At 42.5% G+C, this 19,106-nt stretch overlaps 1 protein-coding gene across 5 annotated transcripts in view; it reads right to left on the bottom strand.

Annotated features, from left to right (window-relative positions):
* The window catches only part of ZDHHC1 (zDHHC palmitoyltransferase 1), a 477,328-nt gene that overhangs the window by 136,342 nt on the left and 321,880 nt on the right, over positions 1–19,106 (bottom strand). For all 5 annotated transcript variants that reach the window (XM_085639635.1, XM_085639633.1, XM_085639636.1 and 2 more), the window contains one exon: positions 13,625–13,704. In XM_085639635.1, the coding sequence (XP_085495761.1) occupies positions 13,625–13,704 (80 nt within the window). The remainder of the gene's footprint in view (positions 1–13,624; positions 13,705–19,106) is intronic.

Genomic DNA, 19,106 nt, shown 5'->3' with positions numbered 1-19,106 from the left:
ACAGATCGGGCTGGAGGCAGGAGCACCTCTGCTCGTGCTCGACACACAGTCTCCTCAATATTTAAAGCACATAGTCAGGAGAGCAAAACTACTAAAGAGTCATTCTCTGGGGAGAAACTCCCAGCAAAACAACTGACGCCGCTTACTTTACCGGCAGAGACATTGGAGGAAACGCTGATTCAAGGTACTTCGGTTCTTGATGGGCCTGAGCTTAATACTGCAATTGTAAATAGCTATGAGGGGGCTGTAAGGAAGGAGGGAATGCCCGTGAAATCTGATTCTATTAGTTTTAAAGTGAATCATGATGATCGCGTTGCGAATAACGAGTCAGGTATTGCTGGGACTGAAAAAGAAATACAGGAGCAGTTCCCTATGGGTAACGTAGTCCTCCCAAGTGGTGATCAGGGGAATGCGCTAAATGGACTAAACCCAGAATAAATAGCAACAAAGCCTCCCCCTAAGTCCCAAGCTGAAGATGGCGAAGAAGTCTGTGCTATAGGCTCTGTGAAGGTGGGGGACTCAGGGGACACATTCTATTCTATGTCTGACCCATCCATCTCCTCAGGGGACGAAAGTAGTGGGAGAGATTACATGGAGGAGGAGAGTGATGCAAGCAGCACTCACTTGGATGAGAAGGAGCTGGAGGAGGATTCTCGCCATGTTTCTGCAACTGTACGGAAAAGAGAACAGGATGTTCTGAATTTGGATAAAGCTTCCGATATAGCCGGCTCTATGATCTGGGATTATTCCTTTTCTTCTCAATTGGGCGGGAATGACCGAAGCAAAGGAATGGCAGATACGGGAGGCTTAGGTTCAGAGCAACCCAGTTCCAGCGTAATAACCCTCTCCACTATCTACCAGAGCATTCTTGCGCATAGGGAGGAGACTCACACAGAAAGTTCATGCACCCAAGGTGCATACCGGAAACTTCAAAACTCAATTCGCAGAGTCGCCAAGACCTGCTCGGACTTTGCTGCTAGGATTGGTGAGGCTAAAACTCGAATTTCTTTTTTGGAAGATGAATTGACAACACAAAAGGCTATCACTCATTCTTTAGAAACTCAGAAAGCGGATACAATTTGGAAACTGACTGATCTGGAAAACCGATTAAGGAGAAACAACCTCTGGGTACTGGGTATTCCAGAAGGCAAAGAAGGAACGGACATTCGTCAATGTGCTGTTGATCTCTTCACTGAGGCATTCCCTGAACTGAAGCAGTGGGACTGGAAAATCGAGATTCAAAGAGCTCACCGGTGCCCTTTAAACAATACAAAAACACTGGTCTAATTGATGGAAAGCCTTGTGCTATCCTTATTTGTCTTAATAATTTTTTGGCTAGAGAGGCGCTGTACGATCTAGCACGACCAGACAGGAAAAGGGTAGGGAAAGGATGTGATTTTTTTGTGAGACCTGACTACTGCCCAGCAACAGTTGAGAAAAGATGGCAGCTTCGCCAATTAATCCCACGATTCCAAGAAAAAGGGGTTCAGGTGTTTCTCCTGAACCCTGCTAAGCTAAAAGTAGTGGTTAAGGGGGAGGCAAAATGTTTTCTATTTGAAGTTGTAGCTAAGGAATTTTTACATACATTGTAGGGTATATAAGAGGCCTATACTATATTGCTGATTTACTGAAATCTATATTTATTTTGGCCTAAGATCATACTGGTCAATGAAAATGTATTTTTCTTTTTTTCACATCCTACTTATTGTAATGAAGAGGATTCTTTCTTACATCTACTAGTGGTAAGGGGGCGAGAAGTAAGGAGAGAGGGGGTGGAGAAAGCCAGCCTTCCATCACAGAGGACTGACCGTCCTTGCGTCTCATGAGATGGGAGGAAGGGAGGGGTCTGGCTGGGGGGGGAGGGGAGATAGACCGGGGGTCAGGTATGGGGGGGGTGGGAGGGTGGTAAGGCATGGGTGCTTTGTTTTATTCTTTTTCTTTTTTTACGGTGTTATATTGCTGCTATTTGGAAATGTAAAATGTGCTCTTTTTTTTGCATTCAATAATCTCAGACACAGTGCAAAGGATGTTTTGGCCTTTATAAATTATAAGGATGATGGGTAACTTACGGAATTGTTCTTTCAATATATGCGGTCTTAACGACAGGAAAAAGCGGGGCATATTAGCAAAACAGATTCGGTATATGCGGATTGATTTGCTATGTATTCAGGAGACCCACATACCGTGGGGCAAACGAGGGTGGCTGAGGGATCTTGGAATGGAAGTGCTGGTATGTACCCAGCAGGGGACTGTAATCAGGGGGGTGGCCATTCTAGCTCGACAAGGGGTGGGCCTATCTAAACTAATTAAATCAGACAATCTGGGTCGGTGGGCCATTGCTGCGTTTACTGTAGAAAATACCCATATGACAATCTGCTCAATTTTTTAAAACTTCTTAAGTGTTGAACATTCTTTATGGCCGCATCCCTTAATTTGCTGTGGTGACTTTAATATTAATTTAGACAGTAAGTTTAACATATATGATACTCTTCCATACCAAGGTAGAAAAGTTAGTGTTTAAAGCACTTCAAGGAATTATGAAAGAGGTTGGTCTATTAGATTGCTGGCATAAACTTAGATCATCTGATCCTGGGTTCACGTACTACTCAACTCCCCACAATAAACTAGTCCGGCTAGATTATTTTTTCTTACCTAAACAGCTGGCTGAGATAAGCCAGATTGAGATTTTTCCAAGAACCATATCTGATCACAATCGTTTAACGATTGAAATTCCTATAAGTGGTATGCTAAGAACTCAACGACCTTGGACCTTTGAAAGGAAACTTTTACTCGATGCAGCATACTGTGCTCATATGGTTAAATGGACGGAGGAAATTTTTTTTATCACTCACAATACAGCCTCAGTAGGAATTGTATGGGACGCTTTCAAAGCAGCTGTTCATGGGGAAACTCTGAGTTTTTCAATAACTCGCCAAAAAACTTTACTGAAGGAAATTAAGAGTCTGGTAGAACAACTAAAGATAGCAGAGTACAAATTAATGAGCAGAATTCAGAAGGGCTTAAGCACAGAGGAATGTCACCAGTATATTGCCATTATAAAATCTAAAATACACTCTCATTTTGGTATGGAGGTGGCAACTAAATATAAACAGCAAAGGACTGAGTCATATGAGTTGGGAGAAAATACTGGGAGGGTCCTAGCTAACCGACTACATCAACATGAGATAGCAAATCGTATCTGTAAAATTGAAGACCACACAGGACAGATTCAAGATTCCCCGGTAGGAATTCTTAATGTTTTTCAGGAGTTTTATAGTCAACTATACACTGAGGGACCCGATATGACAGAGATGGATCTCCAGGATGGCTTTTTTAATGGCATCGAAACATTGAAAGTCACTCAGGAACAGAATAAGAAACTTGAAGTTCATTTTACGGGGGAAGAAATTGAACTGGCAATAACATCTTTAGCCAAGGGGAAAGCTACTGGTTCAGACGGTATCCCTCTGGAGTTTTATAAAACATTTTGGCACGTCCTTAAACAAAATTTGATACTTTTATTTGAACAGGCACGGGAAAATAACCTCATCCCGGATTCCTGGCGCAAGACAACAATCATCGTCTTTAGGAAAAAAAACAAGCCAGAACTTAATCCAGCCTCCTACAGGCCTATCACTTTGATTAATTGTGACAGCAAAATCTATTCAAAGCTTTTAGCAGTAAGACTGGGAAATGTTATCACCCCTCTTGTATCGCTACGCCAACATGGGTTTATCCCAGGAAGGGACACGGCGGACCATGTCTGCCGGGTAATTGCCCTTCTGGATTGTGCACAGGACACGGGATCACCTCTGGGAGTTCTCCTCTTGGACGTCGAGAAAGCGTTCGACAGGATCTCCTGGCGGTTCCTGTGGTCTGTCCTATGCTGGAAGGGGCTAGGTAGGGGTTTTGTGCAAGCAAAAAAGGCACTGTACTTTCTTCCAGAGGCGGTAATTCGGATTGCAGGGCAGGAATCTAAGCCACTTATTATTAGCAGAGGTACAAGGAAGGGGTGTCCCTGTTCACCCCTGCTGTTTGCCCTTTACATAGATCAGTTTTGAGAAGATTGGAGAGATGCACCCATATAAAAGCGGTTAGGATAGGGGAGACTGAATATAGAGCACTGGCATACGCAGACGACATTGCGATCCTTACGAGCGATGTTGTCTCCGCATTTCCAGTGGTGAAAGATCTAGCAACCGAGTTTGGCGTATTGTCAGGATATAGGCTAAATGTGGATAAGACTCAAATCATTAGTTCAGGTATAATATGTTCCCTGGATTTTCCAGTTGTCTCAACAGCCATTTACTTGGGTATCACAATTACAGCCATGGTTGATAGAATACCCGAGTTAAAAATTAGCCCAATAATCGAAAGCACTAATAAGAAATTAGAGAGACTGGACCATCTACATCTATCCCTCTATGGGAGAAGTAATGTTATCAAGATGTCAGTCTTACCTAAAGTCATATCTTTTTAGGACTATTCCTCTTGAATTTTCCTCTTCTTGGTTTATAAAGTTAGAAAGAGTTTGCTCTAGGTTTTTATGGGGTTATCGCCGGGCTAGAAGAGCGGCTAAATGGATGATGCTTCCAAGACAACGGGGGGCTTGGCTATTCCCAACTTTCTGTTGTATTACTGGGCTGCTATTTTTCAACATATGGGCGGGCTTTTAGTTGGAACTAAGGCTATCTTGCCTATAGAGAATAGCCCGTCCATATATGAGTTTGGGTTGGGGAACCAAGCGAATGGATGTTTAGTATCGATCCTTTAGCATAGTTACTATAAAAAGACTAGATTCAAAATTGTGAAAACAGCTTATAAGGTCTGGAAACAGATTCGGAAGAAATTTAAGATTTCTAATTTAAATGCATATACTCCATTTATAGCTACAGAGGTACTCCCATGAATATTTCGGGAATGAGTCACCTTCGAATGGGCCAATAAAGGCATTTTATTACTGGGGGACCTACATAACGATGGGCAATTGATAACATTTGAAAAATTGCAGGAAAAATTTGACCTTTCCAGGGGTGATTTTTTAAAAATTTTTACAGATAAGGAGCTTCCTGGGGAAAAATAGGCGCAAAATGGTATTAAACTTTGGGAAGATAACCTTGGTTGAAGCTCTGCAAAATAATTTTAAGCTAGGAAAGATATATCATATACTGCTTGACTCCTTCCCCGATTACCTGAATGTACAATCAGACAAGTGGGCAAGTACGTTTGGGGAGAGAGTTATAGATATGGAGGATTCCCTTATGTTAGCTAATCAGGTCATGATTAATGGGAGTCTTAAGAGCCAACATTTTATGTCAATCTTTGACCTGTACTATACCCCTGCAAAGATTGCTGAATGAAAGGGGCTGAGAGGAGGGAAATGCAACAGATGTGATCTCCAGGCAGCGGACACTATTCACATGTTCTATTCTTGCCCAAAATTAGCCACTTTTATACATGATATAGAAACATTTCTAAATTCGAAAATTATAGATATCAATTTCTGCTACACCGACTCTTCTAATCTTGGGAGTAGGGAACAACACTGAAGTAGATAGTAGGACAAAGTTCGAGACAGGTTTTGTTTTTATAGCTACGGCAATTAACCGTCTGTGTATCACATCCCAATGGATCAGCCCTAACCCCCCAACTTTTTTTAACTGGTGTGCAAAATTATTGCTATATATAATATTGAGCCATCAATATATAAATTGAGAGGACGAAGGAAGAAAGCGATGGGACAGCGAATATGGGCCCCTATTGTGGACCTAGTTGGTTAAGGCACCGAGAGAGTGATATAGATACCCCTTTATAGCATTTACTTTTGGGTAATCATTTGAATATAATGGAAAGTTATGCAATAAGACAATAATGTGTTAAATGTCTGTGACACGTATATAGAGATATATAGGTCTGACAGCCCTGACTATTTAGGTAAACGGTATAATTATTGATTGCTATATTATATGTCTTATTGTTCCTCTTTATTTTTAATATCTCTGTTTAGGACTGTTAATACTTCAAGTCTTTGATGATTCAGCAGCAATTTTGATTTATGTTTACAATGGTAAATGGTATGTTAAAAAACAAAGATAAAATTAATAAAAATATATATTTTTTTTAAATGAAAGTGGGATCGGGAGCTGATGGGGAGTGGGATGAGTAGCATCTAGGAGCTGGGGAGGGAAGTAAAAATAGAGTCAAGGAGGAAGGAAGCAAATTGGGGAGAGCATAAGGAAAGACATGCACTTCCATGGAATGCAGAATGGTAAAGAAAACAAGCACTGGTAAAGCCTGTAGGTCTACTTTTTAACTTATCTATGCAGACTTGCACATAATGGCATCAGTGGAGAAGAGGGCAATTCTCTTGTAGTGCTGAAAGGTGAAAGTTATGAACAAAACGCATTATGTTTTGTGTGAGGCAATCTTCAGTGCAATATACATGAAAATGAGAAACGACACATACATTCAGTAAGAAGGCTGAGCAACTAGTATTCAGGTAAAACAATAAAGGGTCCAACAGCCCTGACAAATTCCCAGGTGAATGCGTGACTAGATACTCCAGGTTTTTTCTTTGGATTCTGGGACTTGTAGTTCAGGTTTAAAAATAGAATACACATTACTACAAGCCCCAAAATTAAAAGATAAAAATGAACTGGAGCAACTCATCATACTGGACCTGCGAAACTTGACACCAATGGTCCAAGTAGACGTAGAAAGCAAAACCAGGCACTACTCCACGGAGCGGGCAATTATAATGAATTGGGTTTCTCTCTCTCTAGAGAAGCCGGGAAGGGAGACTGAAAATTAAGTGTTTTCCACTCCCTAGAGCTCTTGAGGCATTTGCAATGTTAACAATAAGGAAGCCTTTCTCACATACCTTGTATAACTCTCCTGACCCACAGCATGTACCAGCAGCAGCAGAGTGAGACTGCAGCTCCCTTAGTAACAGTGTCAGTAACTGGGAGATTGTTAAATGAGATTATGCTGAGTCGGTGCCTGACGTTAACCTCCTTTCCCCTACCTTGCGAGCATCTCACAGGCCCGCCGGCTGTTCCTTCTTTCCTCTCAATTATGGAGATCTTTTTGTGGTGTTAGAATGTCTGGCTGCAGTTTAATCATATCATAGGTTTGTACATACTTATGATGGCATTGGTCATTAACATGCTCAGCTCTTGCTTATCTTGTACCACATTCTGTTCATAACTGGTTATACAGTGTACATCTTATCTTTATTGCATATTACTAACCATACCTGCCTAATCCTGCAATGCATAATCCTTACAGTCATAAAGTCTCTTTAATGGTTGTCATAAATCACTGTTTTCAACTGCTGTGACAGCTAAACTTCTGTGGAATACTTGAAACAGCGGGTCGCGGCATTAAGGCTTCCCTTACTACTGAATGTCTGGCATTCGTGGCTCCGTGGCCATGCCTGGACTGCAAGTGCTGTGTCTGCCCAGCGCTGATAATTTCTTACCCCTTTGTTTGCCCTTTCAGGTCCCTGCCATGTGGCAGCCCAAGGACCTTGTTCGGGCAACTGTCTCAAGTGGCCCTGCCGTGAGGCATCTCAAGGACCTTGTTCGGGCAAATTGTCTTTTTTACGCCCTTGTGTGAAGATATTTATTATTAAACCTTGTGAATCCCTGCCAGGCTGGATGTGGTTTACAAACCTCTGACAGTCAACCCCTCCTCCTGCTCCCTGGACAAACTGCTTGTCCCAGGTGCCTTTTGGTCATGCTTGTGGCCATGCCCCTCTCACCTGATTGGGCCCCTTAAGCCCAAACTTGTTTTGGTCACTTGCTGACCCTTTGCTTTGGCACGCTCTCTTGTCCTGCTGCTGCCGTGCCCTATGTTTGCTGCCCACAAGGGGGGATGGGACTACTGCTTACCCTTAGCAAGCACTGGCAAAGCCAGCAGGTTTCATCTACGTGAGATCTATTGGCTTTGTTAAAAAAATGTTATTACATGTTGCTCAGCAGAACAAGCTGTTGTGCAACATTTCTTAAAGTAAAAAAACAAAAAGTACTAAGACATGGCCATGATTTACCGTTAGAGCATTTTTTTTAAATCACTTTACGCCATGTTTTACACCAGCTCGTGCTGCTGTGCAATACATACAAAAAAAAAAAAAACACCGACAAAGATATTAGCTCTTGGATAGGCGAAACCTATTGGCTTTGCAAATGTTATGTTATTTGCATTTGTAAAGCGCGCAATTACCCTGGGGTGTCCTGGCGCTAAGTACTGGTTACCAGGGAAATTGAATGTATGCTACTGAGTGAAGAGTCATGTCTTCAAGACCTTCCGAAAGGAGAGGAGATCCGGGGCATTCCTAAGATGAAAAGGAAGCTCATTCCAGGCTCTAGAGAGGAAATTAAACTCCTACCTCCCCAGTTGACTTTTTTAAAAGTAGGGGCTTGCACTTGTTTGGCACCAGTAGACCGTAGCATTCTACAAGGGACATACCATTGGAATTTGCACTCAAGGAAATCCGGACCAGTCCCATTGATGGCCTTGAAAACGGTACATAAGGCCTTGAAACAAGTTCTTTGTTTTACAGATAGCCAGTGTAATTGTTTAAGCTCTTCTTTCACGGAAACAAATTTCGGTGTTCCAGACAGCAATCTGACTGCTGCGTATGGATTAGTTGAAGCCTATTTGTATGTTGTTTTTGGATATTAAGATATAGGCCGTTACAGTAATCCAAACGCGACATTATAAGGGCTGTCACCACTGTCTTGAGATTGCTCTCAGACAAAAAAAATCTTAATTTTTCTTATGATTCTAAGAACCATAGAGCAGCCTGAAATCACCATGCTTACTTGATCACCCATGGTAAGTTAATCCACCAATACCCCAAGCTTTTGGCTTTCCTTGTGGGTATGGGGCAAGAACCAAGGTCCTTCGGCCACCACTCCGGTGTCCACACCTGAGGATTGTTCCCGAACTTTATGACCTCGGTCTTGCTGGAGTTAAGTTTTAAACAATTATCAGACATCCAGCCAGTGATTGCGCTCATACAGTCATGGAAACGTTCCCCTGTTTCCTTTTCAACTCCCTTAGTCAACGACAACACTATTTGCGTGTCGTCGGCGTAGGAGGTGATCTGGAAACTAAAGGACCTGATAACTCTTGCCAGTGGTGCAACGTATATATTAAAAAGCGTTGAGTGATGTGCCCTCTGGCACCCCACAGGGGAGTGAAAAGGGTTTGGATGTGTTACCATCCAAATCCACGGTTTGTGACCTGTCAGATAGGAAGGACTGTAGGAGTTTCCATGCTGAACCTTCAACACCGATCTCAGACAACCGGTCCCTCAATAATTTATGATGGACCGTGTCAAAGGCCGCAGACAGGTCCAGTAGAATCAATACAGCATTGCCTCCCCTGTCTACGGCCTCTCTAACTTCCTCTGTGAATTTCAACAGAGCCGGTTCAGTGCTACGGTATGCTCTGTACCCATATTGTGATGGGTCCAGGGAGTTATAGAGATGAAGAAATGCACTGAGTTGGATGTTCATTGCCTTTTCCAGGATTTTGGCAGGGAAGGGGAGCCGTGAGATCGGCCTGTAGTTGCTGGGATCTTTAGGGTCCAGAGTCTGCTCTTCAACAATGGAAGAACAGAAGCTTTCTTCCAGATTATGGGAAATATGCCAGATGCAAAAACGGCATTCAGCATGGGGGTCAGTGCCATTCCAAACACTTCTGGAAGTTGTTTAATAACCCGGACAGGGCAAGGATCATTAGGGGCTCCTGATCGGATCGAGTTCAGGACCTTAATCGTCTCGGATACCTCCAGGGTTAAGAATTGGTCAAATATCCGTGGAGAGCCACGACTGTTCAGCCCATTCATATTGGACCTCGTCTGTGCCATTTTCTTAGCTTTGGTAAAAGAAGAGAAAATGATTTCAACTTTATGGTTGAAGAAATCAGCAATTTTGTTGCAGAATTCTGGGTTGCCATGGCTTTTAGGAGCATTCAGGGTAGACAGTTTTTTGATAGTTTTGAAATGTGAGGTCATTACTCTACCAGTCAAGAGTTTATCTTTGCATTTGGGAAATTGCAGTTCAGTTTGTCCCATTCTAACATCAGGACAGAAATTCGCAGAATGTACAGCATTGATGAGCTACTCCTACACGGGCCTGGGACTGTTGAGAACTCTGCTGAAAAAGGCAGGACCTTTGTTTGATCTCTCTTCTTCACGTGCATTCTGGTGTTCTGGAGTCTAGTTTCTGAAATCTGCAATGTTTTGGGCATGGTTTTATGCTTGGATCCCCCAAGTCTCTCTCAGATCAACGCACAGGGAAAGGTATGAGGCAAAAGGGAGGAGCAAACACACAAAAACCATAAGGGCATAGACAGTGGGCAAGCACGAGTTCACTTCCTGGGACTTTAAAGATCGAAAGCACTAGTTTGGAGGAGGCGCGTGTTTCCCATCAGCATGGAACAAGTGGTGTGGGGTGAGGGTGCAGGTTGCCTTCTGGAACAGGCAGGGGCTGGATTTCAGAATCAGCGCAGTCAAACATCTGTCAGAAGGGCAAGTTGAGAGCAGATTCACTGAGCTGCAGCCAAGAGTCCACCCCACTATTGCTCGAGGTGTGTTTCCCATTGAATTATTGTATTGAAGAAAACGTGCTCCTCGAGACGTTTACACAATGAGGTCTGGAGGGAAGGGGCGGGGCACGACAACCCTGTGAGCAGAGCCAAGTTCAACTGTTTCAAAAGCAACGATCAGCCTTTTAACTCCTAATGACTGCCCTCCGCGTACAAGGCTGCCAGAAGATTCAATTACATTAAGGATGCAGTGCTACACTGGTGGATTTACTGCAACATACTAATGTATTCTGGGAGCTGTAGTACTGGCTGATCAAGCTTGATGCCATTCAACTGACAACGGGAAACAAGGCTATGTACAATTAAAAACAAAAGCTCGGGACCGGAGCACTCCATCTTTCATCACATTGAGTCACCTGAAAACCGTATCCACGTGTGACCTCAGGCGGCAAGTCGCAAAGGTTTGAAGTGCCACACTTGTGTCATTAGTGCAGCACACTGATGCATTCTAGGAGTTGTGGTCTTGGTGGATCGAGCTTGCTACAATTTAACCACCATCAGTAAACAAGTATACGTAAAATTAAAAACAAAAGCCCATGACTAGAACACTGTATGGTGAGGAACAGACTGTTTAAATGTTCAAAAATAGCACAGAACAAATATATGTGGGAGTAAAAGCAGACCTGGAAAATAACAGGTTTCTAAACTTTAAGAGCGGATACTGTGTTTATATATGCATGTTCTAGCAATGGATTGCTTCAATCCCTCACTCTGATTTAAGGGAAGTTAGAATTCACGTGAAGTCCTTGAAAGTTAAAAAATTAAAAACATTAGAACCATATACAATCGTGATTTTGCGTTCCTTGCCAAATGGTAACACCAAATCTCCAAAATAGAATTGCAGACAAATCTTAAGGAAAGCTCTTCAGACCCACACCCTATTGTATTTGACTGTGAAAATCAGAAGTACACTGGATGCAAAGCTACCAAATAACTTCAGCACTATATGGTGTAAAAAAAAAAAAAAAAAAAAGCAAAGCGTTTGAAAGCACAATGGAGTACCCCTTGGATTTTATGCAGTTACTCAGAATACTCAGAAAAATGAATTATGGCACCCACTCGTTATACGACTTGAAAACATATAGCAAGATCCCTCTATAAGGTTTATTCCTGCAAACAGCAGTAGCAGCCTTCGCCTGTAATTTTAAGTGCTGGAAGTCAGCATGAGGTTAGAGATAGACACCTGCCCCAGCAGGCATACACCTCTGGCCTCTGCATGATGTGCTTAAAGTGCCCTCCATTCAGACAGCTGAAGAAAGCAAGACTAGGAGGGAGAGGATGTGGCGTTATGGCCAGAGCTGCTTTGGTCCTGGGGAGCCAGGTTTTTAGTCTCTGTGCCAGCTTGCCATCCTGTGATTCTGGGCAAATCACTTAATCTCCCTGTGCCTACAGAAAAAAATAATGTGTTGCCAATAGGCAGTGGAAAGTCTGAGCACCTGCTCTGTGTGGAGTGCAGGGATGAAATTAAAACAATTGTAAAAAGTATTCAAAAAGAAGAGCTGCACAAATAACATGCAGTCGACAAACACTTGAGCACAAGTTAAAAAGTAGTGCCAGAAAAGGAGGAGGAAAAGTTCAACAAAAGGAGTACTTGGTCCAAGCTCCACAAACAAAGAGAAAGGTGAACACAACAGGAAGTAGCATGCTGCAACCAACAGAAAACAAAGAAAACAGAGTGGCAAGCATACAAACAAATGGAAAGTAAGGGTAGGCTGTAAGCCCTTTTTAAGAATCTTTTTTCCCCTAATACAAAAGGCTTCACAAGCTCAGCGGCAGTGCTGTGCAGGCGAAACCTAAAAATGATTTTGTCAACATTCACAAAGGGGGAGGGGTCCATTGGGGATCCCTTCCTGTTTGCAAATTGGGTGACCTCTATATTTGTGTAGATAGTATAATATTATTGCTTTGCGACCAGATTTCGGTCGCTAAACATTGTTAAATCTCATCCGCATGCGTTTTTGGAAAGGACACCCTAAACACTTTCAAATAATGATTCGGTATATAGTTGCAAACCCACATTGTGATTCATTCACAAGTTTATAATAAGCCACCATGGCATGTAATGGAAGAAACCAAAGAAATCAAATGGGGTGAAACTTTTACCACCGGTATCTACGGAAGGGAAATAGGAGTCATTACTTTACCCAACTGCAGAAAATTGATTTCATAGCAGGAACTGCGAGGTGCTAAGTATAACTCCAGTGGACATCATTCTTTTGAACTAAACCATTGTCAAGAAAGACAAAGTTCATTCTTCACCAATCTACACATGTAAAATATTATATGCCACCCTTGATTACGAGTTCTTATTCATGTTCATAATTCGATTCATTTAGACCTTCCAATGTTTTCGATCAAGATTTCAGACTAACTCAAAAGCTAAGTTGCTGCTATTTTAGATATACAGATACGAGTCAGAGATACAACATATTCCCTAATTACCACACTCTCATCAGACCTCTTTATGAAGAATGTTTACCCCATAAGTAAAGCTCACGCAAAAGACATAGATGTGTTTCCCCTGTCCCCAAATTGGTGGCAGCCTTACTTCCTTTCTTTTGTTGGTTCCATGGTGTTTCTTTGTCTGTTCGAGTTGATAAAAAATACAGACAAATATTGTAATTGCGACAACTGAAGGTTGGAAAACAGAATGGACACGGCCATAACCCTGAAAGTAACACTACTGTCTTTGGAATAGAGCCAATTGGGGAAAGTAAACAAAATCTGGTAAACTTATTTCATTCTGTTTTTGTTGAGAAATATTAGTGATGTTTTCAATCCAAAACCACAACCTATAGCATTGTTGATGACACGTGGCCTCCCAAAGCTAAGCAACGTTTTGCATGGAACGCCAATGGGCAATGGCTGCTCACAACGTCATCTCAATATTAAACACTCAGCCAAAGCAGCAGACAATCAAAACTGAGGTAAAGCACAGTTAAATAGAAAAGTGAGAGTCTTCAGAGAGGGCAAACATGGAGTATCCACAAGGGTTCACTGTACTCACTCTCTTCTCAAGGAAACTGATGAGTTCTTGACTCGTATGTCCTGGTTCGAGTACATCAGGCTTCCAGCATAACTTGCATTCTGAAATGTGCAAGAAAAATGGTTTAACTAAACTCTCCAAATATGTTATTTCCATTGCGTTGACTGTTGGCCTTTGAAGTGCGAATCTCAGATGCTACAGCCTCGCTGAGCTACAGGAAAACTCAATGTGCAACATTACATTTACCACCAGCGTTTGGCCAATTCGAAAAGTCAGTGATATGAAACACTACATAGAAAGATAAAAAAAACAAAGAAAAAAAAGAATGAACAATGTCAGGTTACCGAAGCAAGAGCCTCCATGTCATATTAAGATTGCATAGTAGGTGGATTTAAAATGACTTCTGAAGGGACACTTCTTCTCTGCCCATTAGGCAACTTTGATTGTAACTGGAATTTGTCATGTTTAGGCATAAAAAAAATAATAAAACAAATTGAAAACAAGTTCATATCAAGTGAGGGTGCAGCATATTTAGAAATGCTTAACGAAAAGTGCTCTCACAGGCTCGCTTCTCCTTCTATAGCCCTACGTTATAAAAGGATATCCCCAACAGAGGCACTGCTCCTGGAGCTGGCAATAATGGGCATCTGTCTAAATGTCTTACTGCTCCTGGAGCTGGCAATAATGGGCATCTGTCTAAATGTCTTACTGCTCCTGGAGCTGGCAATAATGGGCATCTGTCTAAATGTCTTACTGCTCCTGGAGCTGGCAATAATGGGCATCTGTCTAAATGTCTTACTGCTCCTGGAGCTGGCAGTAATGGGCATCTGTCTAAATGTCTTACTGCTCCTGGAGCTGGCAATAATGGGCATCTGTCTAAATGTCTTACTGCTCCTGGAGCTGGCAATAATGGGCATCTGTCTAAATGTCTTACTGCTCCTGGAGCTGGCAGTAATGGGCATCTGTCTAAATGTCTTACTGCTCCTGGAGCTGGCAGTAATGGGCATCTGTCTAAATGTCTTACTGCTCCTGGAGCTGGCAATAATGGGCATCTGTCTAAATGTCTTACTGCTCCAGGAGCTGGCAATAAGGGGCATCTGTCTAAATGTCTTACTGCTCCAGGAGCTGGCAATAAGGGGCATCTGTCTAAATGTCTTACTGCTCCTGGAGCTGGCAATAATGGGCATCTGTCTAAATGTCTTAGACACCATTAAGAAATGAACAGCAACAATCTATTACTTATGCTTTGTAGAGGGCATGAAGGGCCCTATTCAAGAGTTTTGTCGTGGCTTGCAAAATATGTCAGATGTTAAAATTAGCCGTTCATGAAATGCTAGAAATGTTGGATGAATCCTCTGGGGTATGCTTGACAATACTGGCATATGGGAAGAGAAAACCTGAGAAAAACTGATGAATTTGGAGAGAATATTCTGAAAAAGCGAAGCCTGAAAACACGTTCGTACAAGGCACTGCAGGAATACGGTTTAAGATTAGAATTAAAATCTCCCTGAACGTGGTTTCAGGTAAACAGAATTATCTAAAGCAGCCGGCTGCCTTGTGTGAAATCAAGGATTGCATTTCAACGCTTGAGGTCAGATGGCTAGATGTGTTCTATATAACAGAGTTTGGATCCAGTAAATCTAGATGCTACTGCACCCTGGAGACAGTTGTTGGCAATTCCTTATACAATAGCAAACAATATATTTTAGGCTTCATTAACCAGGGGCGGCTCCTCAATTTGAGCGGAGTAGCATCGCCCCACAAGCCCCAGGGCTGAAAAATAAAATAGTAATAAAGTTTATTCATTACCATTTTATTTTTCAGCAACCCATCCCGAACCAAAAGTCAGGACAGGACTGGGCCAGTGCTGCACAGTGGCAGCAGCAGGGAGCTGTGTGCTTTAAAATGTGCATGTCTCTTTGGCTGGCCCTCTTGGGACGGCCAGCCATGCATGCATTTTAAACTTCTCTAACCTAACTGTCTTAGACAGTTGGGTTAAAGAAGGCGCAGGCCTCCAATGTTCTTGCGAGCACGAAGTGAGGCCGATCCCTCCAATCTTGGCACTTCTCTCATGCTGTGAGAGCAGCGCCAGGATTGGGCAGTGCAGTTTCCAGGTTCCGGAGCTTTGTGAAGACACAAGGAGGAGGAGGATGTCGGGCTGCAAGCCAGGAAGGTAAGACTATTTTATTTTTTATTTGTGCCCCTGCCTCACCACCCTCGGTACATGCCAGCTGCCACTGTCATGAACATTCCCTGTCCTAGCCCCAATCTTGTAAGGCTGAACCCATTCCACATGAATGGAGACTCCTCCATTTTCCCGGGGGAGCATTTGGTAGCTGTAGTGTTGCACCAGTGTTCCTCTCTGACTGAAGCAGTGGATTACTTTACTTCTGTTGGACCCATAATGGGATTAAAGTTTAAATGTAAGCAAGGGCAAAACTGCTGCCCATCATGAGCATTAATGCCACATCCCATTCCTAGTTCCAGTCAGAACTCTGTAGAGTTTCTGGAATATTTTCACAGTAAAGGTGCTGTCATCAATGTTACATCACAGAAGCCATAGGGCTTTTAAAAAATCCAATCACACAAAGAACAAGTGTAGCAAAAAAGCCTCACTAATTCAGCAGCAGAGTAGCAAGGGTGCAGTATGCGCCCAGTGGTGTATTTTGGAATACACGTTCGCAAATAAATCAAAGCATGTTGTGATAGCGCAATGTCATTTACAGACAGCTCATTTCCAATTGAAATGCCCATTGAATTTGCACAGACATACAGTTTTACTGACACAACTATGTAGCAAAGAAATTGTAATGTGTATAAAACAGGTTTGAGCATATATTTATAATTTGTACATCTCCAAGTAAAGTGTCTTGAGTCGTTTTGATCCTATTAATTACAAATGTGCCTCATTTGTGCTTTTCTTGCTGCTAATATTTTATTATGTGTACAGTTCATTTACAGGTATTTACATTTTGTTTTGTGTTAGAAAAGAAAATACATCCAACTGCCTTTCCTTTCACAATCCCTGAATCCCAGCAAGATTGTTACATAGTTCACCTTACAAGTCTTCTAATGTTATAGTCACAGAAAGAATAGTAAAAACCAATCTCCCCTTTAAAAGGCCAAACAGCACTTTGTTAAAAGACATAGCCTGACATTGACCCCTGTCTTTGCACGCAAGGAAAACGTGACCAGATAAAAACTAAATCTAAAGGCATCTTTATTCTCATTCACTTTCTGAACTCCAGCATGGTTACTTCAGAGTAGCTGCAGCACGCCTGCACTCCTATTCTCAGAGCCTTTGTAACATTGTGAAGATAAGTCTGTCTTCACAGACAGGCAATGCTCTGGTCCCAACTCCTTGTCTGAAACAAAACTGATGTAAATGTAAATCCAGTACTTGTATAGCGCACAAATCACCCCCAAAGGGGTATCTCGGCGCTGGGGGCCGTTGGGAAGATTAAGCAAGCTATTGCCCAGAGTCATATGGTGCTGGGCAGACACCTGCCGCCAGAGCCAGGGATCGAACCATGGACCCCAGCGTCCAGCGTCAGTCGCCCTGGCCGCGGCACCACACCTCTATCCCAAGCACAACCACAGGAGGCGGGTCTCCCAAAATCGTGATCAATCATGTGAGCCGTACCAGTCGTGACATGCTGTTTGGACTCATTTGGCTCCTGCGGTGTTTGGGGATAGAGCTAAACAGGCTGAAACCGTTTGGCTGAAAGAAGTATCGGCGAGACCTAGAAACATAGCAAAGCACTGTGGAACTGGTGTGCAGAGCCTCAAAATGAGGTGAAACATGTTGGGGCGCGCTGAGGTGAGAAGTAGGTGGGCACTTCAGTATAAACATAAGATGAGTTCTGGCGCACTCCAGTTGGCAAACACACTATAAAGACAATGGAATAATATATGAAATGTGGTTTTCCTACATGTTCACTGTTTTTGAGGTACATGAGTCCGAATTTAGAACTTACATTGAGGTGGGTTCATGACAAAAAAACGTGTTCTGATTACAAAAAAGTAAAGCAAATAGATTGGCAATTTTCAGAAAGTGTTTTTGTAAACTGTTGATCATTTGAGTGAAGAAGAGGAGCGTTGTGACTTTTTCCTCCCGCTGACTCCTCTGATGAAGATGGGAGTCGTTTAATAAGAAGCAGATCTAAGCAGCCATTGCCTTCTGTTGATACCACTTTTATGACCGCATCTGATGTCTTCTTGCTAGAAGAACAGCCTGTGGCAAAAGCCTTGGCAATGGAGAAGGCCAAACACCTCCATCACCACAGTGCAGATCAGACTGCAGATTCTTATTCTGCCCCCTATTCAAAGAGGCGAGGCAAAAACTTTTAGCACCACTTTGAAGGGAAATCCGCCCCTGTACATATAGTAATGGTTCCAGAGACCAGCAGGAGGAATGAGACTGGCGACTTAATGTTCCCTCAGTGTGACAGACCTTCAGGACCTGCTCTCCTCTCCATGACAAAATAAAATCATCACCTGCATGAATGGTGTAACCTGGATCATGGTATGCTTTTACTGTTCATGTATAAAGATGTATTCTCACGAAGAACCTGAGAAGGTTCTCGCACTTCCTGTACAAAAAGACTATGCTTGCCACATTCACTGCACGCATCTTTAATTAATCTAGCAGAGTTTACCCCAGTTAAACAAGAGGATAAACTTGTAGAGAGAACATTGAAAAGGGCACACAATGAAAACTATTGCATACAAGCTTGTACACATGAGGTTTTAACAGCACAGTCTTTGGTCGAAGGTTTAGAATCACTGGCAGAGCAAAGCAGGGAGACAGCTTTCATCGGTTAGTGCAAATGGAACAAAAAACACATTTCTTTCCAGATATAGATTGTAGTGGAAACAAAGCTTCAGCAGTTGCTTCGGCACCATCAATTCTGGCAAAAAGTCATATGACAATGAAAGATCTTTAGCTGAAACAGTAGAATCAGCACTATCAAACATCCTGTTTACTAAACACAAGCTGTTTGGTGAAAGACTAGATCATATGGCCACCAAAGCTTTCAAAAGATAGAAAACATGCTGTCTTATAAAGAAAACGCTACTTCAGCCTCTTCATGTCATGGGGCCGGGACACAGGCTACAAGCTGAGCCAGGGGGACAAAGGTGGACCAACTTCCAACGTAAGACAGTAAATAAGAAGGGATCTTCTGGTCAGAAATTCGCAAATCAGAGCAAGCAATAGCTTTCCCGACTACTGAAATTTTGGGAGGATACAGAGCCAGTTTTGAGGCATATCAAAGGCTTTCTTTCAGCATGGGAGGCAGATGTCTTGGATCAATAGAATTTGTAAATTATTTGAGAATGTTATATTACAGGCTGTCTCTATACATCTAGATTTAAAATGAATTCCAACACCGGTTACCAGAAACAAGACCAAGTCTCAAGCACTGAAGGAACCTATCTCCGCATTATTAAAAAAATGGCTATCATCCTTGTTCCCAAAGAGCAAAAAAGAAGAGGATTTTTG

The sequence above is a fragment of the Triturus cristatus genome, chromosome 12 (assembly GCF_964204655.1).
Source record: "Triturus cristatus chromosome 12, aTriCri1.1, whole genome shotgun sequence".
In the NCBI taxonomy this organism is placed as follows: domain Eukaryota; kingdom Metazoa; phylum Chordata; class Amphibia; order Caudata; family Salamandridae; genus Triturus; species Triturus cristatus.
Note: the sequence above shows the minus strand (reverse complement) of the source record. Positions and strands in the feature narration are given on the sequence as shown.